Source organism: Enoplosus armatus, chromosome 14 (assembly GCF_043641665.1).
Source record: "Enoplosus armatus isolate fEnoArm2 chromosome 14, fEnoArm2.hap1, whole genome shotgun sequence".
NCBI classification, from domain to species: domain Eukaryota; kingdom Metazoa; phylum Chordata; class Actinopteri; order Centrarchiformes; family Enoplosidae; genus Enoplosus; species Enoplosus armatus.
The window spans coordinates 8,265,479-8,281,226 of NC_092193.1; the positions used below are offsets into that span (position 1 = coordinate 8,265,479).

The 15,748-nt window shown below is 41.1% G+C and overlaps 1 protein-coding gene across 2 annotated transcripts; it reads left to right on the forward strand.

The window, feature by feature from the left end:
* The first annotated feature begins 230 nt into the window (after positions 1-230).
* On the forward strand, positions 231-2,700 carry adcyap1b (adenylate cyclase activating polypeptide 1b). 2 transcript variants are annotated; one of them, XM_070918785.1, is made up of 4 exons: positions 231-334; positions 1,298-1,432; positions 1,797-1,901; positions 2,517-2,700. In XM_070918785.1, the coding sequence occupies exons 1-4, from the start codon at positions 231-233 to the stop codon at positions 2,698-2,700; spliced, it is 528 nt and encodes a 175-aa protein (XP_070774886.1). The 2 variants fall into 2 exon arrangements, with proteins under 2 accessions (XP_070774886.1, XP_070774887.1); XM_070918786.1 differs by lacking the exon at positions 1,797-1,901.
* Positions 2,701-15,748: the final 13,048 nt, after the last annotated feature.

Below are 15,748 nucleotides of genomic sequence, written 5' to 3' on the forward strand. Positions count from 1 at the left end.
AGTAAAACAGCCAGAAATCTTCTTTTTGTTGTTGTTGGTTTGATCAAACGGACGCTGTGTTTGTCCAGTTAAATCAAACAGGCTCATGTGTATGTTCGATCCAGCTTTGCAGTTTGCAAAGAGAGAAGTAGCACAGCATGTGAATTTGCTAGAACAAAGAGCGAGCATGTTGTTTCTATAGGAGTGACTAACCTGTTTAATGTTACGTCTGTTTTTCATTTTCTAACAGCATGGCCAGTTCGAGTAAAGCGACTTTAATCTTGCTCATCTACGGAATCTTAATGCACTACAGCGTCTTCTGCACACCTATCGGACTAAGTTACCCTAAGATTAGGTAGGTGTTTGTGCTTAATTCCTCTTTATGACCTGAGTATGGTGGTCTTTTTTTTAATTTTTTTTTTAATTTATCCATGTTAAATTCTGCTGAACGCCATGTTTGCCGTTTGGTGATATTGCATTGTGATTAATGATTAATGTCTTCTTTGAGGATTGGGGCACTTTTATTTCAAATAAGTGTGCGTAATTGCGCACAAAACTCTGCGCGCAGTTTTAAACCACAGAACTGAGATGAATAACAAAAGGACGTAGAGTAATTTCAGCGAACACAAATGCAAGTCTTGTGTGGAAAATGACATTGGAAATTGCGTAGAGGTATCTGTCCGGTGGGACGGTTCACAGAACTCCCCTTATTAAAAATGAGAGTGCAGTCAATGCAATGGATAGCCCATGGGATGACGGTGGACTGGCGTCACCGAGGAGAGGCGAGGCAAAACGAATAGGAGAGCTCTATCCATTTCAGATTTATTCTCTTTTTTTCTCAGTGAAAACCATATCTATAATTTGGGCGTGGTTCTTATCGATTCAAAATTTTCTCTGCTAATTGTTAATAAAATGTTGGCTCCGCGCCTTCACTGACTGTGATCATTTTCACACCCATTGTTTCGATCTTTAAAAAATTAATGAGGCTGTAGCTCGTGTTAAGAGCAGCAGCATCAAGTTGGAATTAAAAACAGATTTCCCCGATGAAAAAATAAAATCTATTTAAAGAAATAAAAAATAAAGCTACACATATTAAACACATTTTAAGCCAATATGTTTTTTGGTCAAATTTAAATAATTCGTTTTCTGGTTTTATTTAAAACACCTTCAGCTATTACATTCTTTTCTTCCCTTATCTCTCAAGCATTTAACCTCCCACTGATTTTAAAAACAGATGCAGATATTTTGGCAGTATTTCACTCCTGCGTCCCACTTGTGCACAGATCAGATTTGTGATGAATGCTCTCCCTTTTTGCAGACTTGAAAACGACGCCTTCGATGAGGATGGGAATTCGTTATCCGACATGGGTTTTGATAGCGATCAGATTGCTATACGAAGCCCACCATCCTTAAACGACGACGCGTACACTCTATACTACCCACCAGAGAAGAGGTAAATGTGCTCTCACACCACAGCTGAAGCCTCGAGCTGGAGTCCATTTTAATGACTTTTTTGCTGTTTTGCGATAATGTTTGCTTGCTTTGTTTTCCCCAGAGTTTCTCATGTTATTTGTTCAGTGTTATTTTCATACCAAGTAGCCTAAAATGTTGGTGCCAATACTGTTAATAATCAAGATAAGAGCTCGGCAGACATACGGAAGGACAGCCTGTGTGCAAAAAGGCTGCGGTTTAATTGCACCTGATGTGATATTGGACCTGCAGGGAGGGTGGGGGACATTTTAGGCTACTTTTGATCATTTTGTCTGCGCTTTTTTAGTCACTGATGATCTATGTGTTTTGGCGTTTTATCATCTCAGACCAGAAAGGCATGCTGAGGAAGAATTAGATAGAGCCTTGAGGGAGATCCTGGGTCAGTTAACAGCGAGACATTATCTGCATTCTCTGATGACAATTCGTGCAGGGTAAGGGCATTTCTTATAAGCGTTCACCTGCAGTCATCATTTTTTATGTAAGTCCAGGCTGCTGCATCACTGTCTATCATTTTATGTGCGTATTTTATTTATTCTTTTATTGTTTATCTCTCCACATAAAAAAAAAAACATTTTCATGACCCCTTGTCGTTTCTGTTTTGTGTTGTGGCGTGGCACTGCGTTCATGATTCGTGTGCTCTCTCGAGAACGAGGGTCTGAAACTAAAATAACACGATTTACATGTGATTAATCCATAAATTGATTTTGTTTGCCTCAGTGAAAAAAAAAAATCATGCGTCAGAATATGCAATGGGCTGCAAATGAATTATTTATAACTTTTCCAAAACGCTTAAATCACTGTTTCTTGTACACTGTCTCGTTTGCTGCCTTTTTTCAAACGAAAAAAATAAACAAAAGCAAAAATTGGATAAAAAGGCCCATAGATGCATTATTAATGATTGGAGGTAACTTTGCATCATGGCAAGATGAAGAGATTATCAAAGCTAAGATGTAAAATCAAAAAGAGCAGAACTCTGTTGAGAAGTGGAAGGCTGCAGCTTTAACTAATGTTATTTTCATTGTTTGCTTGTTTTTGTTTTTTCTCAGTGACGACAACAGCATGGAGGAAGAGTCAGAGCCCTTATCCAAAAGACATTCAGATGGGATCTTCACCGACAGCTACAGCCGCTATAGAAAGCAGATGGCCGTGCAGAAATACCTGGCAGCGGTTCTGGGTAGAAGGTACAGACAGAGAGTTAGGAACAAAGGACGCCGACTTGCCTATTTGTAGCGTTGTTAAAGCGCCCAAACTGCCCTCCTGTGTATATACATCCAGTCGTTAAATCAAAGTCATTCAGATATATCTGACCAACCAGTGGATTGCGCCTGTGTTCTTTCAACATGTATTTATGTATGAAGTAAAGCCATTAAAATGAATATTTTAATAATAATATCGTTTTTTTTTCTTTTTGTACAAAAGCACTTGATACCGCACAGTTATACTTTGTGGACCAATATTTTATTTTCATGTTAAGATGTTGAAAACAAAACAAAATGACTTAAAAAAAAAAAAAAAAAGAAGAAGAAGAAATCAGAAAAAAAAAGATAATTGTGCACCTTCAACGTTATGCGCTTGAAATCTTTAAAGGTCATCTACATATGCAGAAAATAAATAGATTTTAAAAAGACAATCAAAGTATTGAATGTTATACTTATTTTTGTAACCAACGTTCTATTTTTTTAGTGTTGTTTGTTTTCCAAACAGGCCCAAAGAAGCAGTGAGCATGCTATGTGAGGCATATCCGGCTTATCCTAAATGATAGATGTTGCCCTTGTCCACCCTTCTCCTCGCTCCCTTAATGGGAGCTCTGTGGGTTTGTATAGCTTGCTGCCCCTCCAGGGGTCTTCAGATGGCTCCTGTTGTACAGCCTCTCATTCGATGGATAACTGATTGACTTACACAGTCATTCGTGTAACTGGTGGTAAAAATCCCAACCCTCTTTTAAACAGAAATTTAACTGCAGGCTTTTGAACGGGGCATTACTGCCTTTACTAAAGATAAAGGAAGCACTCAAATTGCTGTTAACAGTATGTGGCAAACACTGCTTGCTCACTTGCCTCAGAGTCATTTACTGTAGGAGGTAAATCATTCTCGGTAGGACTATGTGAAGAATGTTCCATATGTGTGTATTATGTACAGTATAGAAATTACACAGTGCACATATTCATCTCAATGTTGTCTGTGGTCAGTCAACAGAATTATTTGGAAGAATGTGCTTCAACTGTTGATTGTATTTGGGCGGCACTACAAATACAAGAGACCAGAGGTGGAGGGGAAAGGTAGCATCTGAGTTACAGTTAGGAATACGTATCTATTTCTCATTTATTGGTGCATGTGGAATCGGACTCCTTTGCTAATTTTGCTTAGAAACTGCATGCCATCGTGCTTTTTTTGGATTGTGTTATTCAGGAGGTGGGCTGTGCTGAGCCTCTTTCAGCACCACTCCCCCCTCAGATGTGTTGGAAATGTGAACAAGGAGGGCTAGAGGTGGTGGAAACCGGTACTGCACTGACTTGTTGAATTTTTACCTCCCCTGCTGCTGTCATTGTGGATGTCATAAGACGAGACACTGGACCCCCCCCCCCCCCTTTTTTTTTTTGCTGATTGACTTCCTTCCTCCTGGTAGCGGTTTTTAGAGCTTCTTTTGCTTCTAGATCGCTGTGCTAAATTGTTGATTTGACAGTGCTGTGGTTCATTGTTAAGACGAAGCTGATCTGTGTTAGATGTCTACTGGGGATATGTGCAGTGAGGATGTGATAAAGGGATGAGGAGAGTGTTAGGTGTGAGAGAGAGACAGAGAGACAGAGAGAGGTATGCATGGAGAGGATGAGAGAGCAGGACACAAGGAAAGATAGTGTGTGTGAGAGAGAGAGAGAAAGCAAAGTAGGCTGTTACATAAGAGACAGGTTACAGCACCCACAAGCCGGAGAGATGGCTGTCGCACCTGGATACAGAAACAAACAAGAGGCGAGAGCGCCGCCGCCTCTCCTCACCTGCCAAACTGAGATCAGGGTCAATGAGTCTGATAGAAAATATCAGATGTTGAATTCCCTTCATTTTGGTATCAGCAGAAGGATTAACAGTCTGTGAGAGAAGCTGGACGAGGCCACTCTGAGTTTCCCTCTCTGAACTACAATGGAGGTGAATGGAATTCAGCCCTCCAGCAGAGGGATCTTCCCACTGACGTTGATTAGGGAGTTATCTTGTGTATTTATTCAATATTATGCAAATGCAGCTTTATGCACCCCTGTAATCCAATCAGTGGCCTGTGCCAACCCCCTCCCATAGAAACTATCAATACATTCTTTCTTCAATTTGGTTTTATCCTACAGGCTTTGTGTGAATGTGTGTGTGTGTGTGTGTGTGTGTGTGTGTGTGTGTGTACGGATGTGGACGTTTGCATGTTAGTGCGCATTTGTGTTTATGCGCCAGTGTGTGCATTTAATGTTTGTTTGTGTGAATGTGTGACTGAACGCGCATGTGGAGGTGGAAACAGCTTTTGGCTTTTGGTGCCTTGCTTCGACGTGAGAAAAAAAAATGAAATAAAAAATTCGCCACAAGTGACAGATGGCAATTTTAGTGGCCCTACAATGCTGCATTCCATTAGCTTACATTGAAACTTCCTTTTACTCTGTTTAATCGCTCGGCTTAGTCTGCCCCAAGAGTAGTAGAATTAGGCTTTCTTTTAAAGCATGGCCAATGATTCATTGAGTAAAAAAATAATAAAAAAATGAATAGAATGTATATGTTGATGGAGCAGGCAATGTGTGTGTGTATGTGTGTGTGTGCATGAGTTTGGGGTGTTCAGTGTCTGTGAGAGTTGTGAACAATGACCAGTGTTTGTTACTGTTGATTATGAGGTGTTGTTGATTATTTTTTATATTGGTCGGTAATCTATTAATCAGAAAATAGCCCCAACATATCATTTATGACTATGTGCATCACTATCTAGAATAAAAGGGTTTCAGAACATGACAGAGATGTTGTTCAGATCATAGAAAATGCCTGTTGTTGATATTTCTGAAAGCGCCAAACGCCTTACTTCAATGTTTAATCTCTTATCTATCTGAAAACAATGTGTTTTAAAAGTGAACCTTAGTACAAGTGACATCGTTATACACACAGGAGTCCTTATATGGGGTTTTACGTTTCTCAATGTTATGAAAGTGTTGTAAGATTTGTATGAATAAATTTTTGTAAACAACAACATTTTCTAATCAATGTCTAATCTTTGAAACACATCATTTTTAAGATGATACATGTGTTGTGAAACAAACGGTAGAGAGCTACAGGTGTAGCCTTGTCACACATCTGGACTACAGGCTAACTTACATGAGAATCAAGGTTAAATCTACCTGTAAAAGTTTACATGATCACCGAGGGCCACGTTTGTCCGAGCTCGAGATCGTCTCCTGAAACAAACACCAACCTCAAGTCACATTACAGAGAACAAAGTGAAACATCCTCCAGCAACCTCAGCACAAACTCTGCTGTTCTCTGGTGGGTCATGTCGACCTGAAGTTCAAATTCATCTTTCCAAAGCCAGATCAACAGAAATGAAACAGACAGTCTGGGAGATTTAAAGCATCGGAGCGTTCTGCAGAACTGGTCTGACCTATCAGCAAGAGGAATTAATGTTGCATTATGAGCAAAAAGTAAAATGAGGTGCATTTGGTGTCTTTTATTGATCAATCCTCACCACATAATGCCATTTCCAGGTGGTTTTAGAATTTCAAGTTACAGTTTATCAAATGAAAACTGAATAAAAAAAGGTTGCATACGTCTAAGTAAATGCACCTGTAATTCAAACCGAAGGAACCACCCCACATCTCCAAGGAGATCGTCAAGATAAGCTACGACCCTGGACTGAGCAGCAGAGCTCAGAGAGCTTCCCTCCTCCGGAGCAGCAGCCTCGTCTTCCTCCTCACTCCATCTTTGGCCTTGGAAGTGCAGCTGTGTCCCGTGGGAGAGGAGGATGGGTGTGGCAAAGGAGTGTGTTTGTGATGTGATCCTCATCAACCAGCAGGAGTGTGTGTGTGTTTGTGTGTGAGAGAGTCCACATGCAGCAGAGCTCAGCTAACCCAATCAGAGAAATGTTGCATGGCAACGGTCCACAAAGGGACACGGTTATGTATACGCATGTGTCAAGTGTGTTTGTATGTGTGGAAAGGGAGTGAGATAGAGAGATTGTGTGTGTGTGTTTGTGTGTATGTCTATGAGTGTATTTTGCTATTTGTGTGCTCCACACAGGCAGACCTTGAGCATTGGGATGGGGTTCTACATTACACCTTGCGTTTTTTTGTACACACACACACACACACACACACACACACACAACCTGCAGAACAGATGAAACACACAGATACACACTGTATGTCTCAGTTACTGTAAACAGTCAATGGCACGGTTGAGCACAGGTGGTAAATGTGATTAATGAAATTTAACTAAATGAATTAGCCACAAGAAACTGCCACACACACATTCTGAGGCATAAGTCTGTTTCTTCCCTGAGGACGTTGAATAATGGGAGAGTTGCCCTGTTGCTATGAAAAGTCTGACAGATTGTCGATTGTCAGGGTTTGAGCTACCTGTGTGATATATAGGATGTCTCCATTCTTTATTTATCCGCCCCACCCTCCCCCCTCTTTCTTCCTCTTCAGCTGTCAAGAAGAAAAGCAGGCTTAGTCCTCTTGACAAGCAGAGATTCCTAGATTTCCTCCTGTGACATATTTTGGCTCTACAAAAGATGCATGGAGCAAGCCAGTCAGAAGAAACGGACAAAAGAAAATGTATTCATAAATAAATTGGATTTGATATTCACGCCCTGATACGCCCACAAGTGGATATTGAGACAAATGCTCCAATTTGTTTGCGCAGCAGAGGGCTTCACATGAGGGGCCACCCTGAACCAATTTGTACATAATGTACGTTAATGCCTGAATCAGTAAAAGATGGCTCCTCCTTCCTCGAAGCCCTGCATCATCGCTCCTCTATGGCGTGCATCACTCCACTTCTCATCTAGTGTCTTCGAGCTGTTTTACAATTTATCCTAATTTTTCAAGAGAGTTGTGTCCCTGGCTTGTTTTGTTGGAGGGAAACAAAAAGAAGATCTCCTAAAATGAGAGCTGCAAAATCAGCCTGGCTCACACTATACAGGGTTTGGAATCATACACAGCTTTTAATAATCTTCCCTCTGCCCTACAATGCCTCTAGACACGTCTTAATTATGTATAAGGTGCTAGAGGGGGAAGGGGAGGTTGTGTTCAGGGCTTTTCCAGTGGGGATACCCATACTGCCCCCCTGCCCCCAGCGCCACAACCACACCCAGCTTTCTTTGTCGACATGTGTCTGGTGAAGGTGTGAAGCCAGGAGTGTGTATGCATGTGTAATACTGATTTATTGTTTGTATGATTAACATTTCTGCCTTTCCTTCGTGTGTGTATGTGTGTGTGTGTGTGTGTGTGTGTGTTTCTTTACCTACAACACAAACACGGCCCCCTCAATCTCCCCCGACATCTCTCCTGAGTGTCAGGGTTAAGAATACAGCACTCACAAGAGAGGCCCAGACACAGCAATGATGCAATCACACACACCTCACCCCCCCACCTCTCTCCCTCCCAACCCCCCTTTGCATTTCAGCTCATGAATAATTCAGCGGTCAGGTTTGGAAGGGGGACGGTCTAGTCATGCCTGCAATGAAACCCACGACCACGGCAGCCCCAAAGCCCTCTGTCCCCCTCTCTCTTATAAATCCCATCTTGTGGTGGGCTCTGTCACATCTACCATTAAGCAGGAGGCACTCTGCGGTGAACAGCAGCCCCTCTGGGAGCAGCGAGAGCGAAAGAGAGAGACAGAGGAGGAAGAAAACAGGCGATGTGGGCGAAGGTTTGCTGCCATGGACCACTGATCAAGAGTTGCTTCTGGCTTAGAGGGAAACACTTTACCTGTGCTGCTCGAGTAATCATGGGTAACCAGAACTATCCATCTTTTATCATGAGGTTATAGGGCCAGGAAGGAAAATGACCATCTCACATGTCAGTTTGTCAGCTACTGCATGTGTGTGTCTCCAAGACTGAATATGATAAAATAAACAACTTCCTCAGACTTTCATGTGTGTTCATTTCATCCAGAAGGAAATTTCTGTGCCAAAGAAAAGGTAGCACACACTGCTCTGATCAAGGCCTCTAGGACAAAATGTAAGCATGTTTGTTGACATGGCCAAAATAAATTGGTGAAATTGAGTTAACTTCTTCTTGAAGATCTGTGTGTGTGCTACCTTTTACCTTTGGGTATTCAGTGTTGGAACTATACGACTGGTTTAGCACCACAAACAAAATACTGGGAAGGTGTGTTCTTTCAAAGATCTAACTGCATCATTAGCATTAGTTAATAGCTAATAACTCTCTTTGTAGCTCTGTTTTGGTCTCCACCAACTCCTGAGGGAAATCTGGTTCTTTAGCTTCTAAATACTCCACTATGTTCATCACTGTGTCTGTCTGCTGTTTGGTGCTGAAAACAGCTGCCTGCTGAAACAACACTGATGAGACTCGTGAGACTGAACCAAACCACACTGAAGCTGCGACCAGTAAAACCAAAACCACCTGAAAAAAAAGTTAAAACACTCCTAAGCTAAGGGGAACTGCAGAGTCGTCTGGTTTCATTTTCTGTAGGTTTGTTACTAGCGACCCCTTTTCACATTACACATAGCAATTTCATCCATTGTAAATATAAAACTATTGATTAGAGCAGCTTTAATAATAATAATAATTTGTACAAGAAATAAAATCGTTTTTCCTATCTACAAGCTTCACCTAACACACAGTTAGTTTTTATCCTTGGATTTGATTCATGTAGGTGCAAGTTTGGTTCTCGGGACAGTAAAATGTTTGCCGAACAGTCTTTTCACCACAGAAAATAACCTGAATGTCACGTCTTCACTGACAGCTCTGACACCATTTGAATTGTCCTGTGGTGGCACGTCCTACCCAAAGTGCAAGCACAAACATGAGCATTAAGAAGTTTGCAAGTACGACCCTCGGTTAGTATTTGCAGGGTTTCCCTCCATTATGACTGAGGATGCAAACTAATTTGTAAGCACACATTTTTAAACAGGCTTATCCTCAGATCTCCCATTCCCTGTTGAGTCAGTGGTACTTACCCCAGAGCTTGTGGCTCTGTGTTGTTTAACATCAAACACATTTTTTAAAGCTGCCTTCTCCCAGTGTGGTTCTCCAAAAGACACGAACAGAGACCTGTTGTGTCCCATAGCTTCTCAAAATTTCTGTCGATAACGTCAGTGGGGGTGTGCCACAGCAGGTGGGCCTGCTGGCTTTTAAACTTACTCCAGTGTGGTGACTTGACATCAACAGGAGTTACGTTATGTTTTTATATGAATCTCAAAACTCATCTTTGACTGCTCAATGCTTAGTTTTTTGTATAAATCAGGTCATGCGCTACAGCATCCGCACTTCACACATACTGACCTTCAGAGTTCAGCGTGAGGTGAACAAACGGACACCTTGCAGCTTTACAGTCTCTTTGTCTTTTATGTTGTCTGTGGCTCATAAACTCACTCAACTCCGGATTGGGCGAGGCTGTGCAAACACTGAATAATGTATCACTGCTGGAGCAGTTAGGTGTGAAAACTCAGTGTGAGATTAGTGAGAAGAAACATGTTCGTGCTCTTTTTATTCTCCTCCCCGTCTCTCTCACTTGCCTCCAAATGAAGGAGAAAGACACCCTATTACTCCTTCCCCTTGCAGATATCCACTGTTGCATCCCTTTCCACATCGTTCACCCTCTCTTCTCTAAAGTTGTGACAGATTTGCTGAATGAGAACAGTGTTAATGAATGGAGAACAGTTGAGAGTAGACAGAGATGCTTGTCAGGCTCAGGCTTCATGGGTTATGTGCTCATGAGAGTCAAATTTACACGCTGACACAGCTTGTGGTTATGTTATCTTTCTTCTTTCCTTCTTTAATGAACACGATATGAGCGTGTCAGACGTCTGTGTGTGTGTGAGGTGAGGACTGCTTTAATATGTCGACAAAATATTGGTGAAGACTGCATAATACAGGATGTAACAGTACTGTTTCTGAGGGCACAGCTCCAGACATAACAACTGATTGGGACAATGAAACACAACAAGTGTTTGAAGAAAGAGTTGCTGGAGAATAGAGAAGCTAGAGATAGAGAAGATAGAGAGGTCTCTTTTCTCCAGTCCACATCCTAAAATAAAGCACATAAAGACGTTGATGTTATCTCAACATCTTTTGTTCGTAATGGAAACAGTTTCCTGTTTTAACATTCTCATATCACTTTTATAAAATGCATCTTCTCAGTTCTTACAAACTTCTCATGCTTGCAAGCGATCACATACAGAGATCCTTGAGATTGCTTATCCCAATCCTCACATGCATGCCAAAAGGGTAAGCGTTCGCTTTGAGAGGCGGAGGCACAAAGCAGGCATTGGCTTTTCCCATCTTTTCACACATATTCAAAACAAAAGGTACTGCCTGTCACCAAGCAACATAACTCTTCAGGAATTGTCTGTGGCAGCACTATAAAAAGTGAAGCTGTGTGATAAGGAGAGAGGTGTGAGTGGGAAACATAGAGAGGCAAGGCAACCAACCAGGCTCTTCATTCACACCTGAAAGCAACATCCTGCTCTCCCTGGGTTACAGCTGGGAAACCGGCTCTGCCTGTGTCTCCCGCAACTTCCCTTTTTTTTCTCTCCCCTTGTGTCGGAGGGCTCCCCTCCTACACGGCTCTTCCCCTCGGGGATCTTTTGTTACATTGATTGACACATTGCTGAAACAGTCATGCCCCAAAAGCAATGATCCATGGCATTTAAATTTTATGTTTTGCTACTGTGTAACTCTGGACTGATATAGATTCAACCTACATACTGTGACCTGCGTTTGCTGATCCTCGTTTGTCTAATGGTTATTGTATCTGTGTATTGCTCTCTGGTGGAAGTTCATCTCGGGCGGGACTGAATTAAAACTGAATCTTTACTTTGTCTTTACAGAAGGTGCAAGTTCCAACTGTTCTGACAGTAAAAGCATTGATGGTTGGATTCAGTTAGCAATCGTCCCTCTGAAGGATGAAGGTGGTATATGTGGATCTTATTTAGTCTTGGCTACGACATGGTACAGGCTCTACCATCATACCGCTCGAGACAAGCTCACACTGCACACTGTCCTTTGTCTTGGTGTGGTGGATGAGTGGAATCTTGCTTGTGAGTTTTTCTGGTTTACTATTTAATGCACATAAACATGCAGTGCAATCACTGAGACCACGGCACTCATTCTACTATGATACACAGGGTGTGACACATTTTAATTTAATGGAAAGTTTATTGTTTCTTTATTTTTAGTATAAGCAGAGCTCAATAAATAATAACCCGCATTGCATTTTCATTTTGCATTAAACCAAGAACGTGAAGGACAGATTATTAGATGCAAATCTGGCTGTTTTTCTTATGGAGTGATATCTTCTATAGCTGCTATTAGTCACAGTCATGACGGAGTACATTTATTGTGTTGGATCAGCAACTGCAATGTATTACATCTTGTTTGATCTACTGCAAAATACTCATACAGGCATATAGTAGTTCATTAGTGGGCCAATTTGCCTGCTATGAACTCTAACAGATGAGTAAAAACAATGCATCTACATTACATCATATTATACACACTGAAAATGATGCAGATATTCTTGTCTCTTCAGACATGGTCACTGTGTTAATTTCTGCCGTTCTGTTATTTGTGGTCTCAGTAGGAAAGCTCCTGCCTGTTTGTTTGCGGGTTTGGCAGCTGCTGTCAGTCCAGTGACATCACGGTACTGGCACGGCGATTGCCGAGAAACGCAGTGAAAACAACACGGCGACGACTGCTTAGCACCAACGATGTTTCCAAATAAAAACAAACACACTGCAGATAATCACTTTAAGCTAATTTAATTGACTGATATTAAGCTCAGCGAGAGACACAAATGCTGAAGATGAAGTATCTAATCACTGGTTTAATACTTTGTACGCAACCGAAAGAAACTTGGGTTCGGACGGCGTGAATTTCCAGATAAGAACCATAAGACAAGGTCAACAACCCAGTCAACCTTTCATAAGCCCTGTGTGGATTGATCACATATTTCTGAGCACACAAGCGTTTACGATAAGTCTCATTTGAAAACAACTGTTCCTAAAATGTTATAAATGTATTTGTAACTGACAGAATATTATTTTACAGTATTTTCTATTTGATGCAACAACTGCGTGCATGTGGACTGAAAAGAATCGGTTCCAGTGAAGCTTTTCAGATACCTTTGAGATTCCCTGTCAAGTTAATGGCTCAATTCACAACATTGGGAACACATTTCTTTTAAAAAAGAAGAAGTAGAAGAAAAGGCAGTAAGAGAAGAAGAAAGTGTTTACTGATTTTAACAAAACAAGTCATAAAACACTGAATCAGCTTAAAATGATATTTACTGCACATTTAAACAGATTCCAATCATGACCACATTTCTTGTTTTCTCTCTGTAACTAGTAGAAACTGAAACACTAGCAAATAGTTAGGATTAGGTTTTTCACTCCTGTCTTCTGAGAAGACAAAACAAATAAAGGAAATAGGACCAAAAATACTGATGATAAAGACGGTAAAAGTCACTTAATGACCCAATTTAGCTCACTTGGTTTAAGGTTTTCCCGCTCTGTGTCATCACGCTTTACGGATTGTCTGCTCATTTGGTTCAGATGCTTTATTTCCTTAAGCTAAGTTGATCATAAATCATGCTGGTGAGATTCATGCAGTCATCTTTCATACTAAATAACTTTCGAGAGTTTGATCTAACACCTGCATAACATGATCTACTAAGATATCTTGACAGAGAGCCTCTGTGGAAGTAATACAAATTGTGGAACTAGGGTTAAAATAAATAAACTCATTCCATCACTCAGCTGTAATAGGAAATCAAATCAGATGCCATGATTTTGTCGCTATGACTACAAACTGTGATTAGACTGCTTTGAAATGCCTTATACAGTATATATGTAGTGTTGTTTGAGAAACAGTTATACATTTTATTCTACAGCCCATCTTAATTAGTTAGTTTATTTTTAGTGATTGTGCTTTGAATACTAATGAATTGCTTTTACAAAAATGAAACTGCACCTTTCATATCCATAGAGGTTAATGCTTCCTCTTTAATGAATGACACAAAAAAACACCACACTTCTTTTTAACCTCTGCTGATTCTGACAATGACATTATCAGTTAATGATGCACCAAAAAGATGCATGTTGATGACATGCCAAACCTCCTGCCAATCCACCCTCCAGGTCACTTCCCTGATCTGCGGCTGATTGCACAGTAACTGGACACGTACTGAGAAACAGCTGTCACTCAGCCGAGTCTCAGAGGTGCCCATCACAATGGCTGGTGGATCCAGAATATTCACCATCTGCTGCTGTTTTGCTGGACGTGTAGCGTAGGCCCATATCACTTCCACTGTTTGGTGTAGGAGGCATCTAGTCACTGACTGACAGCAGCTTGTGAGCATGTTCAGAGCCATATGGGGAAAGACTGACTGCCGCATGCTGGTGTGAGGCAAAATCATCAGTGATTAACGCAGAGTGCAAAATTCAGCACTATGCCAGACAGATGCCACCTATCCGTTCATTTAGGACCTGAAACAGCCACTGCAGAGGAAAATCACCTTTGAGTACATGAGTTGAAAGTAACTATTCACATATGTACGGATTGACTCACAATTAGCTCAAATTTGTCACAATCACTAGACCACAATGTCAAGATTGGACAATTCTGCAAAACCCTGGATTTTGTCCAATGCATGGATGTATAAGACCTGGATACCAGACTGCAAGATGGTGCTCATTCATTTGAATGAAAATTGCTCACCAAGCACGGGAGCCAAAAAAGTTTCCAAGCTTCCTGGTTTGCTTCCACATTGTGTGGCCCACTGCACATGCTCATTAATGTTTGTCTCCTCTCTCTCTCCGCTCGGTGCAGAGCCTTTACATTGGGATGAAATCATACACATAACTATAACTTTTCTAGGCTCTAGGAAGGTTTTGCAAATATAAAACCTTGACGGTTTAAAAATGATACAAAGACGAATAATCAACCTTGTTTGCAGTTCAACGTGTCCTGTCAACAGTTTTACAGACATCTCATTTAAAATGGTGGGGAAAATATGACATTAAGAGCGACTAGCGGTGCCACTGCCACTGAATGCTGGTATTGGATGTGAATTGCGCGGTATGGAAATGTCCCCGATATGGATGTCATTCATGGGGATACACGGCTAAATTGTCAGCTGCAACAATGAATGATTGTGCTGACAGAGCTGAAATGGTTTGATTACTCTAGAAGTTGATTGACAGAAAATTCATTTTCAATTATATTCATAATCGAATTGTCATCAACTTTCGTTGGTTCCAGATTTCTTTCTTATAAATGATGGTAAATTGAATATCTTTGAGTTTTGGACTGTTGGCAGGACAAAACAAACAATTTCAAGACGTCACTTTTGTTGTTTTTCACATTTCATAGACTAAACAATTAATTGACAAATCAAAAAAAATGATTGGCAGACTAATCGATAATTAAAATAATTGTAAATGTTCAAAAATGTATGCTTCTAAGGCAAAGTCCTGACTGACTGTAGCCTCAGTCTACATAATTCCCAGGTAAACTGACTCTGCGGGCCCTACAGTCTTTCAGGAGTAAACTTTGTTGAGTCTAAACCACCATCTCTTAAGTCAGGGCACGGCCAGACAGGAACAGGGAAAACAAAATGCAGCGCTCAGAAAAATGCCTTAGGCTTAAAGCAGGGGGGCGAGTGAGTGTATCGATCTTTGGTCGCAACAACTTCCTCTGTCAGCAAAATTCTATTTCTGGATCCACCGTATCTCAGGAAGCCAACGAGACCTGATTTGTGGTGAATGACATTACATTACCTTGTCTCTCCTCCGGTCCCAGTGATCTATTTCTATCCAAGCAGTCTAAACCATATTGCCATTTAAGTTGAATTTAGGTTAGACGAAGAGACTGCGGGAGGTAAAGCCCTTCTGTCATGTTGTTGTTGAGGCTGCTCTGCATGCCTGTTAATTCCCTCGCCCCTTGGGTAAATTCTCACTCCGAGCAGTCTCATCAGCCCGTGTGTCACATTACCTACCTAGCGTGAATGAAACCTGAAGGTAATGAGCAATACTTTTCCTCATGTCAGCCTTGAGCAGTCTGATAAAGCGGAAACTGCA